The sequence below is a fragment of the Betta splendens genome, chromosome 4 (assembly GCF_900634795.4).
Source record: "Betta splendens chromosome 4, fBetSpl5.4, whole genome shotgun sequence".
Taxonomy (NCBI): domain Eukaryota; kingdom Metazoa; phylum Chordata; class Actinopteri; order Anabantiformes; family Osphronemidae; genus Betta; species Betta splendens.
Genome location: NC_040884.2, coordinates 26,852,137 through 26,874,239, shown reverse-complemented (window position 1 = coordinate 26,874,239; position 22,103 = coordinate 26,852,137). Strand labels below are relative to the sequence as shown.

Genomic DNA, 22,103 nt, shown 5'->3' with positions numbered 1-22,103 from the left:
TTTTCAGACAGATTTTTAAGAGCAACACGTACAAGTAATTTAAGATCACCAAGACAAAAACATAACAGTATATTATTTTATTAGTTTCTGTAACCAAACCAAGAGAATGTAAATAAGACCGTACATCTTTTAATACAGCGATGAAACCCCTGTACAAGTACAACAACAAATAAAAAGAAAAAAAAAAAAAATTACCCACCCTCCCTCATCCATGCATCCATCCATCCACTCATCAATCCTCTGAAGCAAGGACTCTTCCCCTGGCTAGGGCGGCGGTGAGGAGGGCAAGCCCCCTGCCTCATGGTGCATACCACTGTACATTTTCTTCTGAAGGACCCTTGTCGCCACAATCCCAAGATGAGAGCATTGTGGGTGGGACAGCCAGCGGAGGTGAGACAGAAAACAGCACTGATTGCTCTCACCAGCAAAGACAACAAAACAATAAGTGTCCTTCTGCCAAACTTCTGAACTTGAGGCTTTTCTTTTCATCATTCTGTCCTGTTCTTATCCCTCTAACTCATGAGGGCTGACATACACACTCAAAGGTTTTCTACGGTTTCAACAATCAGCTTTTCACCATTTCTATTCCTCTAACTAGCCCTATCCTGGTCAGTCTAGCTAAGGGCACTGGAATCCGTCAATAGCAGCAGGTCTGGGTGCTTTACAGTGAAGTGTGTACATGTGTTCTGTGTGACAGCAAGCATGAGTGTGACAGCAGTGAAAGGGTGCGAGACGGCTGCCTCGAAACTGAAACACCTGCAAGTAGTGATCATACATTGTCTGTGTGATTCTATAAGTCCACTCAAACTCTGCTGACATGGCAACAGCAATCTGAAAAGGCTATGACTTTACCTACACGCTGCATTAACCTTTGGTTAAATACACAGGAGTCCAGCTGCAAGCCCCCCCCCCCCCGTTTATACAACAAACACACTCAAATTTGTAAAACTCAGGCAAGGAGATGAGAGCAGAAGGCAGGAGCGAAGGCTCACAGGCAGACCAATCTATAAATCAATCATTAAAGTCAATCAAATGCTGCAATTTTTTTCACATTTCCATTCTGGTAAAACAAGGACAACTGAGCGTCTGATGTCACGTCTCTGGATGAGACTGATGGGTGAGAGCGTGCATAAGCACAAATCTCTATTCAATTATGATTAAAGACTGGGCAACAAAAATATGCTTCACTAAATGACATCTAAGATCGAGCAGACTACAAAAACAGAAATGAGTCATTCGTTGTTACCAAAGCGGATTTCTCCTATTATATGCGTAAACCCATATAGGAAACATTTTTAAACAAATCAAGAGCTATTAAAAAAAAAAAAAAAAAAAATTAAAAAAATTGGCAAACTCAGCAGCAAACTTCATTATAACTTTCTCTGTCCAACTCTTATCTACTGTCACAGTAGAGTATGAAACAAGTGGTGCAGCCATTTAAGCTGCATCTAAATATGATGGAAGATTCCAACTCAAACACCTCCCACGTTAACAGTGGGACAAGACGGGGAAGAAAGAATTGTGTGTATGCAGAACAGCACCTACTCTCAGTATCATTAACATCCAGATGTCTAAGCAAAGCATCCTCCTCTCCTACACGGTTCCTGATGAGATGGTGACTGAGTGAATGGCAACAGACTCTCTTCCATCAATTCATAGTCATCTGAGGAGGGTCGGCAGCTCTTTACTTGCCATCTTCTGGTTTGATTGCCTGTGGTTTTATGGGGCCCGTCCGTATGGGTTTGGCTGTGGAGACCGAGGGTTTATCAGAATCTGTGCGATCACTTCCTGTCTGGTGGTTTGGGGCGGGGGCGTCTAGCGCTGGCTTTCCTCCCTGGTCAAGCCGAGGCGCTTTGCTGACTTGCGGGGCCTTGAGTTGCTGTTGTTGCTGCTGCTGCTGCTGATCTGAGAAGAACTTATGAGTGGACTGGAGCACCTCAGCCCTCTGCTTTGCCTGGGAGGAGACATGGCAAAACTAAGCGATTACTCAAAGTTCATGACCTGACTAGAGCAATCATATACAAGAACACCGTATCAGACCTTTAGATCTTGTTCAGCTTTAAGTGATGCGTGTGTGTTTCTGGGTCCAAGGGAGGAACCAGAGGTTCCTCGTGGAGGATGTTGGCTGTGCTGTGGGTGCTGGGGTCTAGGATGAGGCATAAGACCACCACCCACATTAGGTGACATTGGGGGACCCATGGGAGAACGCTGGACACCTCCAGCAAATGAATTATTGTGAGGTGGTCGAATCAGAGGAGAGACAATGTTGGGCTGAGACAGAATCTAGAAGGAGACAGAAACAGAACAAACAAATGGATCATTGAGAACCAGTACACTGCTGTATTACAATCAGAAGGCTCATTTGACACTTTTTGTACCTGTGGATTGAACTGGCCAGGAAAGTGTTGTGCCATTCTCATGCCGGCAGAGTTCGGCTGAAACTGCTTCTGGTATAGCATGCTGTTTATCTTACTGGACTGGCTGCTAGGAGATGTTGAGCTGGCCCTGCAGGCAGAAAAAAAAAATACATACACTAAAGTCATGTGTGCAAAACTGCATCAAGTTCTGACAGCTTAACCACATCAGAAATGTTTATATCCAGTAATTAAAACAGCGTGCTGTCAGTTTGTATGCAATCCATTTGTTTATATAGTGGCGCTTGTTGTAACTTTTAAGCATGTGTGTGCCAGTGGGGATGTCAGTGGGAACCTGTAAGGGCTGGATGTTGGTGTAGTGCTCCTGCCGCTGACAGGTGGAGTCCCAGGCTTTACATCCATCCCAGTGCCAAAGAGCTTCAGATCCATGTCCATCTGCAACATCAACAGAAACAAGAAATCCATTACAGCTTCAATAATTAAAATAAAAAGGCAAAAAGCAGTGGGTTTATTCACAGAGACATGCAAACCTTGCTGGTGGGAGGCTGCATCATGTTGTGGCTTGGACCCATAATGCCTCGGTATGGCTGGGAGACTGGGGGCTGGCGGTTTAGGTTCGGAGGCTGGGCTTGAGGAGGAGTGGGAGGCAATGCCAGGAGGGGCTGACCTCCACCCGAGCCAAAGTTTGGCAAAGACAGCTGGGAACCAGGCAGAGGCACTGTCACCTGGAGAGAGATTTTCTGTTTTACAACACTACATATTAAACAATTAAAATCTATTAAGACTTTGATGGAATACAGGTCACCTGTTGCATTGAACTCGGAGACTGAGTGTTGCTGTAGTAGCTACTCTGGCCATGTTGTTGCACCTGTCCTGAGTATATGTTTGAGTGCTGATTCATTCCCTGTCGAGCCTGGACAACGAAGGGTGGAGAAGGGATAGATATGCAGACATCACGATGAATGTCAACCCATGCCGGTAAATTGAAATATTTTGAGGAGGTTACCTGCAGCAGGTGTGTGTCAATGAGCTGGGATCCTCCCATGCCAGAGGGTTGGTTGAGCTGCGGCTCAAACAGAATGGGAATGTGCTGCGTGGATGAGGGCTGTTGATAGGCCAGACTGGACTGAGGCTTGCCCAGCTCCGATGCCTGCACGCCGGCATAGCTGTGCAGAGAAGGTCCAGATAACATCATGGAGGGTTGTGACAAGCTGCTCTGCATGAAAGCCTGCTGCGACCTGCAGAGAGAAGATCAGGGAGAAGCTAAGAGAAAATACCTGGCAGTGCTTACAAATTAAATGGTTGGTAATTGGTAATTTGTGTTTCGATTTGACAACTGAAAACCTTCTCTTACCTGTAAGGCTGCAGTGAGGAGCTGAACAGGTCCTGTGTCTGGGACACAGGAGGACCAGTGCTGAGTCCTAGCTGAGCCTGGTGTGTGTGTTGGTGCTGAGGCTGACCTTGCAGTGGAGCGTAGATAGGGATGGGAATCTGTTGCACAGCTGTGGGCTGCCAGACAAACCCAGAGGTGATTTTACATACATTTAAAAATTATATGATTTTTATGCTTTGGGCAAGCAAGAGAAATCCTACCTGCGAGAGTCCAGGCTGGAAGCCTTGTTGTTGCGCTAGGGAAGGAGGAGCCAAGCGAGGGTGGGGGGTACTGAAGAGGTGGCTCGTGTCCATGTAAAAGGCAGGAATCTGAGCTGCAGAGCCTGAAAATACATGTGTGTGTTTAATAACCCACATTAGCTGCACTTCAAATGTAATGCATCAGTGCAACCAACACTGATGTGCAATGCTAACACGAGTTTTTCCTCACCTGCTGCAGACTGAGAGACATACACCTGTGGGGTCTGCTGCTGCTGGGGAAGCAGGGGAGGCACACAGCCTAGCTGAGAGAAGCTGCTGCTACTGCTGCTACTGCTGGAGGAGAGACCTCCACCCTGCAGCTGCTGGGGCTTCACCTTACAGATGTTAGGAGGGTCAGACGCTGTAGTGGTCTTGGTACTAAGGGATGATGTTGTATAGGTACCAGAGCCTGTGGTAAAAAAACAAAGCTTCATGAATATTGAGGAACAATGGGAATCCTCTATGTTCGCACAAATTGGAAAGCCAATGCAGATAGAACTAGGAGTTACTCACCCGACAGTGAGGTGCTTGGGGTAACAGAGGCCACAGGGATCTGTGGCATAGAGGCTGAGGAGAAAGAGTACGAGGATGCACAAGATGTGATGGGCGAGGAAGAGGAAGTCACTGGAGAATTCTTCTCCAGACTAGGAGAGTTTTCCCATGCTTTACGGGCCGATTCCATCTGACCCAAAAAGAAACCGGTGTTTAAATAAAACCACTGTAAGAGTTTATTTGAGCAAACCTGAGTTAACGTTACTTTCTCCAAGTTTATGTACCTTTAGTGTTAGATCAACAGTAGCAGGGGAGACTGTGCTGAGGCTGGAGCTCTGCTGCAGAGTCTCACGTCGAGGAAGAGGCAACGAGTGGGGCAGTGCCACCTGAAGAGGAGGACAAAGTACGTAGTCGTACAAGTACGTCATGTGAATACATGAGGTTTTCCCACTCAATCATGATGAAATCTCATGATGTTCGAACACTGAATAACGTCACCTTATTGAGCAATCAGTCCATTTACAAATGATTTTGCACACAACTCTCTATCCCTAATAAGGAATGTGCAGAAAAGCCTGGAGGCTAAAACCATGAATGAGGATGGTGATGGCCACAGCATGTGATCTCTTCCAATTAAAAAAAAACTTTTGCACCAGTGTAAGGACGTGTACTCACATTAGCCACCAGACTTTCCTCCATTTTATTCCCTCCAACAGTGTCAGCTAACGAGGAGGACGGGGTGGTGTAGTCTGTGACTGACTCCTGAAAAAAAAAACACAATAAATGGCACTGTATCAATATTTTATTTTAAAAGCATTTTATTAAGTGCACAACCAAGATGACCGATATCATTTAATATGCTGAGCAATTAGCAGTTAATCACTAATTACAGTTTGCACCGATGTGAGTAATCCAAATAAATAATAGTGAATGCGTTTGAAAAGGATACCTTTGAGTTACTGTTGTACTCTGCTGAGGGAACGGTAATCATGCCCTCGATGTCTCCTCCCAGCTCTGGAACTGTGGCATCACTGGTAGGAGGACTAGAGTCTGCGGCTCTACTGACTCCTCCTCCTCCTCCGGGTACTCCTCCTTCCATGCCCTCACTTTCTCCTCCACGTGCATCTTTGGCCTTGCGATTCTTTAAAGAGCGCTCTTTGCCAATGGGACCAGGTTTGTACTCCTTAGGTTCCACCGGCTCCATTTCAGGAAGCTGAGAGAAAGGAGACAAACCTTTGTTGTACTCTATTTGCGTAATTTCTTTCAGGAATCAGTTTCCTCTAGAGCACTTACCTTTTGTGTTTTTATTGGGCCAGCTCGATGTTTCGGTCTCTGCTCTTTGGGAGCAGGTAGTTTATGCTCAGAGCCAGATTCTAGCAAAGGTGGGACTCCATCACTGTCAGTGCTACCGGCAGACGATGGAGCTCCAAACTGAATACTGTCTATACCCAGTTCTACATTGCCCTCTGATCCTGGCTTCACTCCCTGAAACAAAGAAGGTTTTAGCTCATCATCCTGCAGTAAATGCATTTAACAAAACATGGAAGACAGATCATATTTAGCATACCTCTGATGAAACTGTGCCAGTGAAAGAGGTAAGAGGTTTGTTCCAGGCACTCACAGAAGGTGGCTGTGGAGGACTGATTGGACCAACTGCAATACATAACATTATATAAGACTGAAGCTGATAAATGTATTCCTTTAGGAGAGTTGTGTTTTTACCAAAGGTTGACTACTCACGCTTCTTAACATCAGGAAGGACAGTGGAGCCTGCAACCTTGTTCTCCCACAGCTCTGTACCCAGAGTGCTGTGTGTCTGTGTGGGGGCAGGGGGTAAGCTCTTTGAAGTAAAGTCCACAGTGGCAGGTGGTATGGATGGAAGAGGAGCTACCGTTCCTTCCAGAGTGTGAGGCGAGGCAGCAGGCTGAGAGGGACCATGGAGAGAATGCTGGGGGGCTGAGATAGGGGCTTGTTGTTGGGCTTGGGGGGTAGAAGCCCCAGGAGCCTGAGGCTGTGAAGCCTGCTGCTGCTGTTGTTGTTGCTGCTGTTGTTGTGATGACTGTTTTTTAGCAAATCTCGGTGGCAGCTTTCCTCCTCCACCCCTGCTCTTTTCACCAGACCCTTTTTTACCCCAATTCTGTGTGAGCAGTAACGATAGTACATGGGTCAGCAGATTAGTGCAATCTTAGCCTATTAATTCTAATTAAACACAACCATGTGTGAACTTTTCTACCTGAGTAGTCTGCTCTTCTTTTTTCCTTTTCTCCTCATCTTGCAGCCGTTTTTGTTGCTTGCGGGACACCACCTCTGTGAAGCCATCATCATTGGTGCTGGACTGTGGGTCCTCTGTGGTGGTGACTTCTGGGTGGTCATCAATGATTACAACACCTATAGTATAGTCAAAGTACAAAAAGAGAAAATAGAGTTTACACTCAATGGGTTGGTATTTTCCTTCTTCTCTAGGGTTTATATGTTAAATATAAGACAATCCAAGTACAAATGAGTTTGACTTACTAGCATAATTGTTAAGATCAAACTGAGAAAGAGCATTCTCCTTTGGCTTCTTGGCAGCCTGTTTGGCGTCATCTTTCCGACGAGCAGGTTGCTCTCTTGAAGGCCTGTGTGCAGCTCCTCCAGCTGTTGGAGCTGTGGCATCAGCTGGAGCTGTGGGTCTGTTCATTCGATAAAACAGTTACTCAAAAGACAGACAATGCATTGCATCTTAATGTTTAAGCCTGGTGATAAATGAAAAAGCTTATGTGTCAAATAAGGCAGAAGAAAATGTTTGAATTTGAGATACAGGCTGGAAAAATAGCCCAACAGTGAAGCCATTTTGAAAAAAAGATGCTGATAATGGGTTGCAACACACTTGAGCAGAGCAGTCTGCCTAAGTGGAGAATCTTTTAATAGCACGTTGCAACATGATGCCAACAGGTTACTGAGAAATGCAGACTCTGCTCTAGGGCAACCAGTAATTAGGCAGCATACCACAAAAGGTTTATTGTGTTGAACAAATTAGTTATTCTACACCGTTCATTAAGTCAACTTCATTGTTCAAGTGTTAATGTAAGCAGACAAATAAATGCTTAACAGACAAAAGCCTGATTGTTTCAAACTTACCCTTTGCGGCCGGCTTTGGCCCCTCCAGCTCCCCTCCTCTCTCCCTTGCCCCCCGTGTAGCTTCGTCCTGGTTTTGCTCCACTGTTACCTCTACGATTCGGTCTCTCTATAGGTCTCTGGCTTGAGAAGCTCCTCTTGGCTGCAGGAGCTCCTTCACGTTTTTGAGCCACCCCTCCGTCAGATGGGCTTTTACTGGGGGTCAAAGAACCCTGAGGAGGTGCAGGTGCCTGTGCAGAGGCAGCTGATGCTTCATTAGCAGCCTCCAGTGCCACTTTCCTCTCTTCCCGTTCTCTCCTTTCATTGAAGTCACTGCTCTCAGAGGCAGTTTCCCATTCCTCGTTGGCTTGATCTGAAGAGTTCTGGTTGGACAGGTCTGGAGATTTGGTGCCAACTGCAATGATTGTGGGGCTGCTGGTCTCAGGCAAAGATGCTTCTGTAGGAGGGTGCAGGTCAGGTGCAGGCAAAGTAGCACTTACTTCCACAGGTGCAGTTGCAGGGGCTCCTGGAGCTCTAGAGAGGGTCGGGGAGAGGGAAACTGGGGCAGAGGCAGAGCTAGCGGCTGTAGTAGAAGGTGCTGCAGGCAGAGGAACAGATGATCCTGGGGCTCTCTCTCCACTAGCTAACACCGCAGCCTCGCGTTCCTTCAAGCGCCTGAAACGAGGTGGTTTATCTTGCCTAGGTGGTCGTGCTGGTCGGGACCTACGAGGCCTTTCTCTGCTTTGAGGTGCCCCATCCATAAATTTCTTGCCGTCAGACTTAAGAGGCCGTCTCTCAGCAGGAGGATTGTCATATCGTGCTGTTGATTCTGTGTCCTCGAGTCTGAACGTCTCCATGGGCTTCGAGGGCCACTGAGAGGAGGAATCTCTTGCTGATGACCGTCTAAGAGGTGCTGATCGAGGACCTCCACGCTCCCTTGCTCCACCTCGTCTGCTGTAAAGTCCTCCTCTTCCTCGCCGAGAAGGCTCTCCTTTAGGAAGAAATCCTGGCTTAGGTCTGCTTTCATCATCCCCTCTGTATCCTGTAACCTTCTCTCCCATGTGAGGAGGCCCAAAGCCTGGCTTGTGTAGCCCAGAACGGCCTTCTCCAGGAAGTTCTCGCCTCAGTGGACGGCTAGGTTTAGTGCTAGGCTCACGGTCAGAGGGACCAGTATCACTGGCAGACTCCCTCCCACCTTCGCTTTCAGAATCAGTGTCTGATCCACGGCGCCGCCTGCGTTTTGGTATAACCTCAAAGTCCGAGCTCTCACTACGCGTCTCGCTTTCCTCCCTGTTGCGGAAGGCGGCAGCAACCCCAGCAGACGGCAAGTCGGAGCGCGTGCGAGGCTCCCTGTAAGGGTAATCAGGACGGCTTCGACCACGACTCCCCCTGCCTCGGCCACTGTAAGTCCCCCGATAGCTACGTCCCCTGGAGTAATACTCTCCCCGACCTCGTCCTTTAAAACCAGAGTCTGCAGGCCACTCTCTCTCTCTGTCCATTTCCTTATCCCTATCTCGATCCCGTTCCCTATCCCTGTCCCTCTCCTCTCGTCTGTCCCTCTCCTCCCGTCTGTAGGCACGAGGAAGAAGATTGGGCTCTTTCCTGGAGGGCAGTTTTGGTTCTGGATGCTTGTCATTGCTGGGTGGCTTGTCCGTTTTCTCCTCTTGGGAAGAGGAGGTGGGAGCCACAGATGAAGGCTGAGAGTCTCTGACTCTCTGATGGCCAGTCGGCGTTTCCTCAACCTCTGACGATTCTTTCTTCCCCTCCCCTTGAGGCCTGGAAGCCTCAGATACTGCAGCAGCTGCAGATAGGGCTCTGGATGACTGATCCTTCTTTGACCGGTCTCCTCTTTCACCTCTCTCATGACGCTTCTCTCTCTCCTCTCTTTGTTCTCTCTCTTCCTTCATGTCCCTAAGTACAGGCTTCTTTATAGGCCCAGACCTGCGAACTGGCCTCTCCCCCCCTGGGCCTTCCCTGCGTCCAGTTCCAGATCTTCCTCCCCAGCGCAGCTCAGCTTTCTGCTTGCTAGGAGGTGGCAAATTGAGCTTCTCTTGTTTATGTAATCCATCAGCAGGAGGCGTCGCCCTGTTGCTGGTCACCACAGCCTGGGAGTACAGATCATTCTGGGTGTTATCAGCTCTTTCTGCAGTACCCTGTAACTCTAGTGATTTTGTTGCAAGAGGTATCCCATCAAACCTGGGCTCCTCCAGCTTGAGGGAGTGGCTGGAGCCTTGAGAGACACTTCTTTGGAGCATAGCCTTACCAAGAGCATCCACCTCTTCTCCACTTGGTAGCCCCGTTTCCTCAGGATCAAAGGCTGAACAAACGGGTACCCTGTCTAATGGTCCAGATGAATCTTCTGTACTTTGGGTAAATGCTGACAGGGCCTCTGTTTGGTCCCGGAAGAAGTTACTTTTACGGGAGTCCAACGCACTATGGTCCTGGGGGTACATAATACCCCTGTCCAAATCCAAACCAGGGTCAATCCTGAAGAAGAGAAGGTTATTAGTGCCATGTGCCCTTAAAAAAAAAAAAAAAAAAAAGTTTATTTAAAATGTTATTACCGTGCTTCCTTGCCATCGTCGCGTCCTTTTGGAGGAGTGACAGAAGGCAATGGCTCTGCCTGTGGGTATGGCTCAGAGCCCCATACCATCCTTGAATCCGAGGGCATTCCATGGTCTCGAATTGGTCGGGTCAAGTGGTCAAAGGAGTCGGAGCTAGAGCTGGAGTTGTCACCAGGTTCTCTGCGCACAACCTGCTTTGGGGGCATCCTTCCTGAAATGGGGAAAAAAGCAAATTTAAAACAGGTGGATGCCACTGACAGCTAAAATAAATTATTAATGAGCACTTGACCACAATCAGCCTTTCTGAAAACGAGTCAACAGTTACTACAGATCTCCATACCAGGATGAATGTTCGTTGGCATGTCCATGGGAGGGCGTCCTGACATCATGCGGGGATCCATGTATGACTGCATCATGAGCCACCGTGGATCAAACCCCATTGAGGCCAAGTGCTGGTGATGGGGGCCAATAGGTTGATACATTGAGCGGTGCTGCTGCTGTTGTGTAGTTTGGACCCCACCACCACCTGATGGGGAGACAGAGCCTCCACTCTGCTGTTGCTGCCACTGCTGCTGCTTCATCTGCTCCTAAGACACCAGCCGCAGTTAAGCTAAGTAGTCATGTTTCCATGTGTTCTACTTGTTACGACAAGACAATACACGCAACATGGACATTTACAAAATCTACTTAAGCATTTTGTATGATAAACTTGTGCCTATAATATTTAAACTATTCTCCTACAGCATTACAATTTTAATTTGAACTGAGCAGAAAGAAACTTCAAAATCTGAATAGAACCTTAAAGCTCTTGTGACTCTCCAAAATGCACCTGAATAATTGAGTGGTAAGTGAATTGACAGCGGCAGATGTGGACACTTACCTGTTGTCTGAGGAAACGGGGTGGCAGAGATTTTTGAAACTGTTTGGAATAGCCCGAAGAGACTGATGGACGCATGGATGCTGCAGCTGCTTCTCCTTCCAGCTGTGGAGGAGCCACGGGGACTTCCTCACCACTGGGGGTGTCCAGGTGAGGCAGAGACAGATTAGAATCATCCACTGCGGGAGAAAAATAATGGCAAATTATAGAACAGGTGTTAAAACTCACTCAAATAGACAATTAACTAAGTGTTATGAGTTTACTCACCTCTACTGTCCTCTACGCTGAAAAAGTCTCTGACTGGTGCTGCTGTCCTATCAGGCTGGCTCTCTTCTAGCAGAGTGTTGACCTCAGCCAAGGTGCTCTCTCCCTCCCTTTGAGGTTCGGTCAATACAGGTCTTTGGATTGGGGGACTAGGAAGAGGCAAGTGAACTTCCTCCTCCGCATTTGGTTCAATCCTCTCCTGTTCTCGATCCACCCTCTCAGTTAGAGAAACTTGCATGACTGTGGTCTGTGATTGTGAAATTGTAACTGAAGGTACAGGACTAGGTGCAGGAGCTGGAACTGATATTGCAGCTTCCTCACAGGCAGCTCCTGTTTCATCGTTGCTGATTTGAGCAGCGGGTGACTTTCCTTCAGTTGCCTGGCGATGTTTTTCATTGAGACGTTTCAGTTTTTCAGCACAAGCAGCAAGCCGCTGCTCCTCCATTCGCCGTTCTTCTTCCTCTCTCCTCCGTCTTGCTCGTTCTACAGCTTCAGAAACTTCCAAAGGCTTCTTGCGTTTCTGCCGCCAGGCCTCCGAGTCCTCATCAGCACCAGGTGCTGCTGTGGCCTGTGGTTTGCCCCCCCGTGTTGATGTACCACCAGCAGAACGACCGCTAACCTGAACAATAAAAGTACATATATAAGATCACCTCGCTATTATTCAGTCAGTGTTCACAAAATGAGGGATCTGTTTAAAGCATATCCAGCTTTACCTGGTAGTCCAGTGGAGCAGCAGACTTGTTGTACTGCCCCATGTTGCCAGGCGATGGCGCATTGGGATCTACACCGTCAGCCCATGATATTTTATTACCCACATGGTCCTCAGAGCCCTCCTTCCAGCCCTCTTGAACATCAGATGGCCGAGACCTTACACGCTCCATTTTACCCAACCACTCCCTGAAAACAACAATAAGCAGTTACACTTAAGGTTTTCTTAACTGGCAGCTGCTCCTGTTTGTTAGCTCACCTAGAACTCCTGCCCCACTTTAATGCACACATAGTAGAATAACATTTATCATGCTTTTGTAATGCATCAGCTACATATGACTTCAACATAACACTAGCTACAATATTGTAGTGGTTAGATGTCACCAATGAACCTCTAACCAATCATTTTAAACTTAACTACAGTAAGTGACAGTCCATGGACAAAAAAAAAAAAAAATTTATTTTTTTATATATATATATATATATATATATATATATATATATTCTCAATAGCAGAATTCTCACCAATTTTCTCCTTTCTCTTTAGCAGCTTGGTTCTCCTCATCATCACTGAAGTTTAATTTCTCAGTGTAGTCCACCTCCATTTGAGCTCCTGGTGGGAAAGTAAAGACAGGACCACTTTTTACTTTACCCACGTGGAATGACGTGTTGACGTTGCAAAACACCAACTCAAGGATCTACGGCACAGATATATATATATAGCTACTGACCTGCCCAGCCTTCATCAGCATCAGTGTCCAAGTTGTCCAGCTCCTTTAGTTCTGTAGCGCTGACGATAGATGGTCTGTCTGGGTCCTGGCTCCAGGACTGAGGAGGTGGCTGTTGGGGTCGTACAGCACGAGGAGCTCTAAAGATCAGACAAAGAATGAGGAGAGGAAAAAAAAGACAAATTCATTTTGCGTTCTTATAGACAGTTAGATAAGACTGTGTAATGGCTACGAATTCATTTATCCAATATTTGCATATTAACATTTATTCATGTTTAAGTAAATACTTATTTTAATTGAGGACTTCTTGACATAATGCATTACAATGAATTATAAAACTTTAGACTCACTTGACTCCATCTTGTGGTACTGGGTATCTGTAGTTCCCTTGCCCTTGGCTAAATGACATTTGAGGATAGGCATGGAACATCTAAAATACAACAGAACAATAATTACTACTGTAAATGTGATAGTCCTATGAGTTTAATCCTCATAAACACTTGAACTTACATAAGAAGGCATCATGCTTCTGAAAGCAGGGTCAAAGTGAGCTGGCACCCCGCCAGGAGGCTGCTGCCCCCCATTAAGTTTAGGCTGAGGAGGAGCAGAGGGGGCCAACTTCTCCCTGCCATCCCTCTTCTCCCTCTGACTGTCAGTGGTCACATTACGGCCAGGTTCTTCAACTTCTGCTGGAGGTGAGGAGTTTGCATGTTCTGTAGCACCCTCCTCTGGAGCCCTATTTTCCATCTCAGGAGGGCCAGATGCAGTGTTCAAATTCCTCCCTCCACCCTCACGCCAACTGCCAACATCTGACAGGAGAAAGAAGTATATTTATGTTCAACTTTGCACTTTGTAAACTGCTGTCAAATCAGCAGGCACTGCATGTTCACGTTGTGACCATACTTTGAGGTCTGAGGCTGGGGCCTGGTCCATAAGGCTCCTCATCTTGACCATCCCCTTTCTCTACTTCACCAGCTGCCTGCAAGCTGGGAAACTCCTGGTGAAAATGGCTGCTCACACGTGGCGTTCCTGCACAAAAAAACAATGGGAAGTTTGCACAGAAATCCCTTGATTAGACATTGTTTACAGTAAAGTGCTGAAGGTCTAATTCTTCAATCTTAATTGAACATTATCAAAATTTAAAAACTTAGTTTGGACACAAGCCAGAACAATGCAAACCTTCTGCATAAATAATTTTAGAGGGCCACAGCACAACAAGAATGCATGAGGAGGTCCGATACGTCGAGGGAATGGAGAATATATTTACCGTCTAGCTGGATCTGCTTGCTGTTGGCCCAGGAGCGGCTGCCCCCAACAGAAACCTCTTGTGACTGAAGTACCGCTGCTTTGATTTGGGGCGGGGGTGTCTCCTGTTGCCTATTCAACAACAAAATAGGGTAATGTGGATCACTGGCGCCTTTACATATACCTTAATATATGCCTAAAAAAGTGCATTTACCTCTCCTCCCCTCCCTCAGGTCGGGATGCCCAGCCACTACCGTCTTTGGGGACAATGTTGACGTTGGGATCGTTTCCCTTGTTCTCTGCCTTCAGGCTGGGCAGGTTGGCCGGAGGGGGCATTCGCCGACTAGCAGCAACTTTGCCCAAACTCTGGAGCCCATGTCTGGCAGCCACTGTTATAAAAAATAATTCACGTGGAGTAAATAAAGGCCAATATAAGCAAAATACTTTATGATAATGAAGTGGATTATCCTGAAGGTATATTTATATTAAAAACAAGCTGTGAATTTACTGTGATGAGCAGATTCATTGTTAAGGCAGCTGCTTACCTGCAGTTTTCTGGGTTTCCAGAGATTTGCCCTTGTAGGTGTTGAAGAGGCTAAGGGTTGCATACTTTGTTTTGCCATCCTTTGCCTTGGTGCTCTGCCCTGACTTCTCTGACATTTCGCTGGAAACTCATTGAGTCTGGTCCTTTGGCCTCACCCACAGAACCAGCCTCCTGCAGACCAAAGTCAACAGAGGAGCCCATGTTATTAGCTCTAGACCCTACAACAGGTATCAAAATCCTTTAGACATTCAACCGCAAACAACATCACAACACCTGGTGTTAATTACGCCAATGGCTAGAACAATAACACTGTAAGAATAGAGGTGTAACCAATAATTATAGCATTGAAGTGAGGACAATAAAGAAGGCAAGACCCAGGAACTCAATTACAGTGAACAGTTCCAAGGTCAGAGAGACAGCATGTTTGAGACTTTCAGTATCTTTTCCAAGTCACAAAGAGGTCATTCATTATTAATGAAGCAGCAGAGAGCATCTTTGAGGACACTGAGAATTCTCATGGATCGGTTTCAGTAATACATTTAAAACTCTCAGAATTAAACATTCATTTAAGATGGGTCATGAGATCCCTTTCATGGTCTGAGGTTACATTTGTGTGAGGTTGGGTGCCCGTGTTATACATGGTAATTGGCCCAAAGCTTGAAGTGAATGTCTGTTTGCATGCTGACCGGTAGTGAAATGCTGAGGTTTTGGTTTGGCCAATAAGCTTTGTTACAGCTTTTTCCCTGAAGAATTGGAAAAATACAGGAAAGAATTGCAACAACTAAACTACAATATAAAGACCGAGCAATAATAAAACTTTGATGCACTCTCCAACCCCATGAGGCTTCCTTAAAGAAACTTCAAATATAAATGTTCAAACTGGAAGGCGATTATTTACTTTTCACTTGGGATCAAAAGCGCTGATCCTGTGCCAGGTGCTAGTAACCACTGATCTAATGCTCTCACAAACTTTACTACCCATAAATCTTTAACAGATACCTATGCATTTGTATTTACCATGTAAAATGAAAAGATTATTGTTTGTATAAAGTGGTCATTCAAACACTGGCTTAAATGTGGCTTTCAAGTTTGGCAGAACAGACTGATCACAGACGTGTAAGCACAATTTATGAGCAACTGACAGGCAAAACACCTGCATTTATCATCATAATAAATCAGTGGCTCTACTGCAGTTCCATCAAGTACAGCAGCAATGTATGACAGGATGTGGAGAGGAAATAATGGTTGACTGTTTCATGAACACTTCATTTGAAAGTACTCTGTATATTGTATCACTGGTTGGTATAGTTCAACATAAAAACTATCACATTATTAGAAAGATATGGAACAAATTGATAGAAAGCAGAAAAAGACAAAATGGTGAAGCTTCAGTGTCTAATCATTCCTGTGCGCACAAACCACAAACAATACTACATATGTAGGCTAAACCCTGCAGGTCAAAGTTACCTGGTAATAAAAAGCCCACATGTAAAGGGTTCACTCAGTACACAATGCATGATCACTGAAGACAGCTGCATCTCAAACGATCACCGCTTCTGCACGGTGACCTCTAGCTTTTGAGTGGTTAGATCAAGAAACACTAAATGCTTGTGGTTCTCTACCACCAGGCCATCAATTATCCCTCCAGGGACAGCGATGTGGCTAGTCCTTTTATTAAGCATGGGGGAAAGATGCAGAGCATCTATGTTGTCACAAATTAGATGTCAACATCCATACACAAAACAATCTAGCATGTACAATGGAATACAATGCATTGAATGTTACATTAAATCTTAAGACAGACTTTGTGCGCCCATTTCGTTAAATTAACTACAGAGATTTCCACCTTTAGCTTAAGCTCTGTGAGCAGGTCATATAGCTGACGGGTCAATCAATAAGTACTACTTCAATCAATGGACATCTGAGTGGCTTCTCCAAAATTAGGCAGAGGTGGAGCCTTTTCAACCACTAATGCATATATAGGAAGCAATACCACGTTGTCTACGGATAATCCCGCAGCTGGTTTCCATCTTCCGACAAGTTATGAATCATTTGGACGCCTTCATACCACTGCTCAGCCAAATCCTCCAAAGCGCACTCACACTCTGAAACAGTGCTGCTTTAGAGAAAGAAAAAAAATCCCCCTCCCCACACACACACAAAACCCGTTTTGTTGAATGGAACGGTACAATGACCAAGAAGTAGTTAACCGCCAGACGGGACACTATCCTCTACATAATGAATAAGACGTCATACGTGCCCTGAGATACGAGGCATGAGAGACCGTCGTCGCGGCTCCTACGTGAATCACTGCTTCTGGTGAATCTACAGGCCACCCCTCTCTATGAATCAAAGTACTGGTGGGCTGGGTGGCTCGTGCCAGCGGGGAGCAGAGGCCCCTTTTCGCCCGGAACTCAACCAGACCGGCCTCTAACAAAAACTATAACGGTGAATCACACCATGAGCCCAAACGGCGACCGATTCTGGCGTTCCGGGTGAACACGGCGCTGGTAGCGCGGAGGCCGCCAGCTGCATCGTTTAACACGGTTTCGTTTCCTCGCCAGTCGCCATCACATCCACTTTCAGCCCGACAGTGGCCGGAGCACGCTAGCCAGCTAGCGCCGAGCACGGCAACACATCGCTCCGCCGAGCAAAACGTACAAACGTGCACTGGCATGACACGCAGACCCACCTGCCACCGCCGGGGCCTTCTTTGTTCGTACGGCTGCGTCAGGAGCTCAGTTGGATCCGCGTTTCGACCCGGTTCGTGTTGGACGAGTCAGAGTCTGGCCGGCGGATTACAAAAGCTGGCTAGCCTGCTAACCCAGTGCGGCTAACAGTGGGTAGCAACTGTGCGCGTTGGCTGCTAAGTAATTGCTCTGCACATGCACGGCGTTCGTTCTGTGTCCTCTGCGCCGTCTCGAGCGGACAGCTCGTGCTTCTCTGTGGGACCGCTATAACGGGAACCGGTCCGCAGTCGTCCCTTGGTTCGGTTTCCCTGCCCACCCGTTATCTCGTGCCAGACCGATTTTCTTGTTGAGTGAGGCCTCGCTCGCGCCGCGGCCTGTCGCACAATCAAAGATGGCAGACTGGAGTTGCCAGATTTATGCTCTCACATCCCCCTCTTTCAAAGCCTCCAAAGCGCAGGGCAGGTGCTCAGTCACACTTCTGTTACCATCAAAACTACTCATTAATTTAGAGGGGGATTGCCTCACACACTCATTTTCCTTTACACATACGAAATGTATTTCCCTGTTGACATCAATAATAATAATAATATTATTTTAGATTAACGATGTAAACTATTATAGTCTAGTGACAATAATTAAAGAAGAAAGAAAGGCAGTCTAGTTTTTGTTTTTACTGATTGTTTCATAGACATCTCTTAAAATCTAATAATACGGATGTTACTGATTAACTGAACTTTGTCTGTACCTAGTTCAGAAACGGATAATAAAGAATCTGCACAGCCACCCCACAACTAGCTAACAAGATTGGTTTATTATGAAGATGTTATATGAGAAAATGTCTTTTTGGAAATTAAACGTTAGTAGTAATTCGTACTAAGCCTATCAAATGTTAACAACTGAGTTAGAATGCAGCAATAAACTGTACCAGAATTTGACTACTTAACATTAGCAGTTTGAATATCGCACATTCCATTTTGATTTTGATCCATTTTGCAAGTAGAGCAGCCAACGGCCAAATTAGGCACGATGTGTATATGTTTGAGTAAAAACGTAATGTAAAATGTAACCGGTCTTTCACGTTCAGATAATGGTCTCATCCTAAACCTGGCAACCCAAATGTTAACGACTCACACGTGGACAGTTCTCGTTCCGGGGTCCACCGGTAGTTTAAGAACGGCGGTTAGTTTGAAGTCTCATCCATCCATCCATCCATCCATCCCTCCCTCCCGCCATTTATCCATCCATTCATGTTTATCTGCTACCTTAAAATCTTACCATAGTAGATTTAGGCAAAGTAAATTAATACAAAAAGGATAAAGGTTTGTACAAAATCTTAGTTTATTATACAGACACATCAGAATTTCAATTACATCATGACATTTGGTAAGGTTATTGGCAATATAACATTAATTTAATTCTAAAAGCTAAATTTATCATTATTAGTGTTAACCCTATCAGCATGTATTATACAGTCATAACCACATCAGAAATAGATTAGATCAGGATTTTTTTTTTATTTTAAATTTTCATTTTTCAAAATGTGAAGTTTGTGTCAGCTGTAATGTGATCCTAATATATTCTGATAATTGTATTAATTATTAGCGTGAACCCTATTATCATGTCAGCCATGTACTACATCATGACCACAGCAGACTTTTTTATTAGATTAGATTAGATATCACTGTCCAGGCAGGTACAGTTTGATCTTGTCTAACAGTGCAGTGGGATCTTGTAAGAAGCCTGGTGGGTTGTTCCTGTAAACGTATGCAGCCAAACCCACACAAGCAGCTGACAGAAGCAGAAGCCACGTGAAGGATCTCTTGGGTTTGGGCTCGTCACAGGGCCTGGTCTGCATGGGTTGAACCACCCTCTCCCACTGAGTGAGGATGGCCTCACGGGCCCCAGCCCACTTCCCCGGCCCTCTCAGACGGTACTGATATGGGGTGCAGGGACCGAACAGCACGTTGAGGCCCAGCCTGGGATCAGACAGCAGCAGTCTTGGGATGTTTGGTCGAACCCCCACTAGTTCTGCTATCTCATCCATGTAGCTGACGAAGTCCACCTGGATGGTGTGTCTCTGACTGGCGACGTACCTGAACAACAGATTATGTTAAAATTATATTTCAAAGGAGGTCTTGGAAGCAGACAGTTAAAACCTTAAGAACACTCCCTCTACCTTTTAGCCATTGTCTCCTGCTTGTAGCGAATGTCCTTCAACATGGCGGCGGCTGAGGGAAGTTTGATGCACCCTGTTTCCAAATACACCAGTGAACCTTCTTTTCATACATAGATTTACATAAGCACTTTAAAGCACAGATCATGTATTAATGTACCTTTAAAGACCCGTGTGGCCCATCTGGCTTGCATCTCAGAGATGGGCATGATGGCTCCCAGTGGCTGCACCAGTCCAATAATGGCAAGCGTGGGCCGGTCCAGTTCAGGAGGAAACACGTACTTGTACACATCTGTTTTGTTCTCAGACACTGAAACCACGTTGGAGGTCAGGAAAGGAAAGGAAAACCTGTATCCTGTAGCAAATACCTGCAAGACAGGGGCTTAGGTATTAGTCAACTGTGTGTATTTGTGTGTGGGGGGGTGCTACTTGTTTTTCTACCAAAGTGGGGCCCAAGGGGCCCTGTGGCCACTTGTGGGGCCGTTTGGCCATGTGACAAAGCAATAGAGGAAAATTCTAACAAGTGAACATACCACCAGGTCAACATCCTCCACTTTGCTTCCATCATCAAATTCCACAGTGGATCCCTGAAATCTGCGAATGTTGGGTTTCACTTGAACGGTTCCAGAGAGGATCCGGTTGGGCAGCTCATCGTTCACTGTGGGATGTTGACTGAACAACCTGATAATTAAATTTAGCCTGATGAGTGCAAATATTTCACAACACAGAAAAGCATTTGACTGAGATTTGCAGTTGCTGCAGTACCTGTGCTTTGGCTTCAGGTTGTACAGACTGTGATCAAATCTCTGGTTGAGCTGTTTCTCTGCAATGCCGCATATTATCTCAAAGGGAAGAATGTGTCGCAGAGAAAGCTGAAATCTGCTGTAATTCATATCAAGAGGTAGACCATTGTCGGAGACTCTGTTTCGAATCCAGGACCCTCTTCGTGTGCTTAGATATACCTGAAAATGTGCGATACAGGCAGTGAGTCATGATATCAGCGGACCGTTAACTTCAGAGGTCAAAGTCTTTCTGTGTCTACTTCTGAGAATCTATAACCGTTTCACCTGTTTGGTGACTCTGCTCAGCTCCACTGCGATGTCGCCTCCAGAGTTTCCTATTCCGATCACTACAGCCTTTTTATTCCTCCACTCCTCTGGAGTCTTGTAGTCTCGACTATGGAAGTACTTCCCCGTGAACGTGTCAATGCCTGAATTACACGTGCACATATTTGTACCAGATTTTGTTCTTTTGCATTTAAAGTGGGTCTTAGAGCTTTTTCCTTCACGCATGTTAATGATCATTAAACAACACTGTCTACTGTACCTGGGAAGTCATGCAGAGGCAGGTGTGGGTGACAGTGATGTCCAATGCAGATCATCACAGCATCAAAAATGTGTCTCTCCTTTCTTCCGGCCTTGTTCTCTGTTTCAACATCCCACTGGCCGGAGTGAGAGAAATCTGATCTCTGCTTCACCTGCAACACTTTGGTCTGTGACAGAAGACAAACACTTAACGTGGAATACACAGAATTGAGCAATAAAGGAAGTGGGTGAGGACTGCTTACATTTAAGCGTACGTGCTTGCTCAGCTGGAAGCGCTCAGCATACATCCGAAAGTAGTCCATGATCAGGGAGTTGTGCATGTAGTTTGGGAAGTGTGCAGGAATGGGAAAGTCACTGTAACACATTATCTCCTTGGAGGTGTTGATGATGACAGAGTGGTAGATACTGGCCCTGTCTGGTTCTGGGTTCTCCTGTAATCGGCCAGTCAACAAACATCAACTCCATCTCATGAACATACGATCAGAGAACTTCCTCCAACTTGCGCACAGTGCGTCGCACCTTAAACCTCCACAAGCCGCCGATGTCGTCGCTGCTTTCGAAGCAGACGGGCTCCAGCCCTTCATCCAGGCAGCACTTGATGCAGGCCAGACCTGAGCTGCCTCCGCCGATCACTGCGACGCGACGAGCCATGCTTCAGCCTGAGAGCACAGACGCGTCAGCGCCAGCACGCGAATTTAGAGAAGCGACGGGAACGAAGACGGAAACAAGGCTGCGGTTAAAGAGCAGAAAACCAGGAGCGGCCGATCGTCGGGTCCAACGCGCTGTGAACACAACTTTTTTCTGCTCTAACAAACGCATGCGCGAAAGTTTTTGAGTTTTTCAGCGACGCTCGGCGTTTATTTAGCGACATAATTTGCACCAGTTGACGTTTTTACAAATTATATTCGATTTGCACGTGTTTGCTCTTTTCTTACCTTTTGCGAATCGAAGAAGAAAACGGGCTTTTCGTGCTGCATGTAACTTCGCAGTAGGTGGAGCGTAGATCGGTATCTTCCACATGACCCTTGGATCTGGAGGATCATAATCAATCCTAAAGCAAATAGACTGTGGTAATAACGCTGCACCAAGGAAACAGCGTATTTATTAAAATATTCAGTCTTATTGGGTTTATATTGTTGAAAGCTCTTTTCCAAGTTATTTTATGTGTCTCCATCTTCTGGTCTTAAAGTGAACTATTTACACTCAGGTCGACAACTATTGGAGCATTTATTTATTTTTAGGAGTAAAATGCTTCATATTTATGCCAATAAATGGATACCCATTCGAAGCTCCACACAGCACATACACACATACATCCTCTGTGATACAGCCTGAAGCCCAGATTAATATTTGTACCGTGGAAGGAAGGGCCACAATGAGCCTACGTTAA

At 46.0% G+C, this 22,103-nt stretch overlaps 2 protein-coding genes across 2 annotated transcripts; both read right to left on the bottom strand.

Annotated features, from left to right (window-relative positions):
• Nucleotides 1–62: 62 nt before the first annotated feature.
• prrc2c (proline-rich coiled-coil 2C) lies at nt 63–17,623 on the bottom strand. Its single transcript, XM_029149280.2, has 34 exons — nt 17,218–17,623; nt 14,527–14,696; nt 14,196–14,370; nt 14,004–14,113; nt 13,640–13,765; nt 13,247–13,545; nt 13,087–13,166; nt 12,740–12,876; nt 12,534–12,621; nt 12,014–12,197; nt 11,304–11,919; nt 11,040–11,215; nt 10,500–10,746; nt 10,160–10,370; nt 7,620–10,082; nt 7,014–7,171; nt 6,733–6,887; nt 6,240–6,636; nt 6,067–6,152; nt 5,793–5,984; nt 5,449–5,712; nt 5,175–5,261; nt 4,784–4,885; nt 4,521–4,689; nt 4,198–4,416; nt 3,969–4,090; nt 3,730–3,884; nt 3,382–3,613; nt 3,181–3,288; nt 2,906–3,100; nt 2,710–2,810; nt 2,379–2,505; nt 2,041–2,283; nt 63–1,954 (listed from the first exon to the last, which is right to left on the bottom strand). Exons 2-34 carry the CDS (start codon nt 14,639–14,641, stop codon nt 1,685–1,687), a joined length of 8,409 nt encoding a protein of 2,802 aa, XP_029005113.1. The 5' UTR covers nt 14,642–14,696; nt 17,218–17,623; the 3' UTR covers nt 63–1,684.
• Nucleotides 17,624–18,529: 906 nt separating this feature from the next.
• LOC114854672 (flavin-containing monooxygenase 5-like) lies at nt 18,530–21,749 on the bottom strand. The gene is made up of 10 exons (XM_029149282.2): nt 21,649–21,749; nt 21,233–21,372; nt 20,956–21,144; nt 20,715–20,880; nt 20,456–20,598; nt 20,154–20,350; nt 19,922–20,069; nt 19,549–19,756; nt 19,392–19,464; nt 18,530–19,308 (listed from the first exon to the last, which is right to left on the bottom strand). The coding sequence occupies exons 2-10, from the start codon at nt 21,362–21,364 to the stop codon at nt 18,894–18,896; spliced, it is 1,671 nt and encodes a 556-aa protein (XP_029005115.1). The 5' UTR covers nt 21,365–21,372; nt 21,649–21,749; the 3' UTR covers nt 18,530–18,893.
• Between the last annotated feature and the right edge of the window lie 354 nt (nt 21,750–22,103).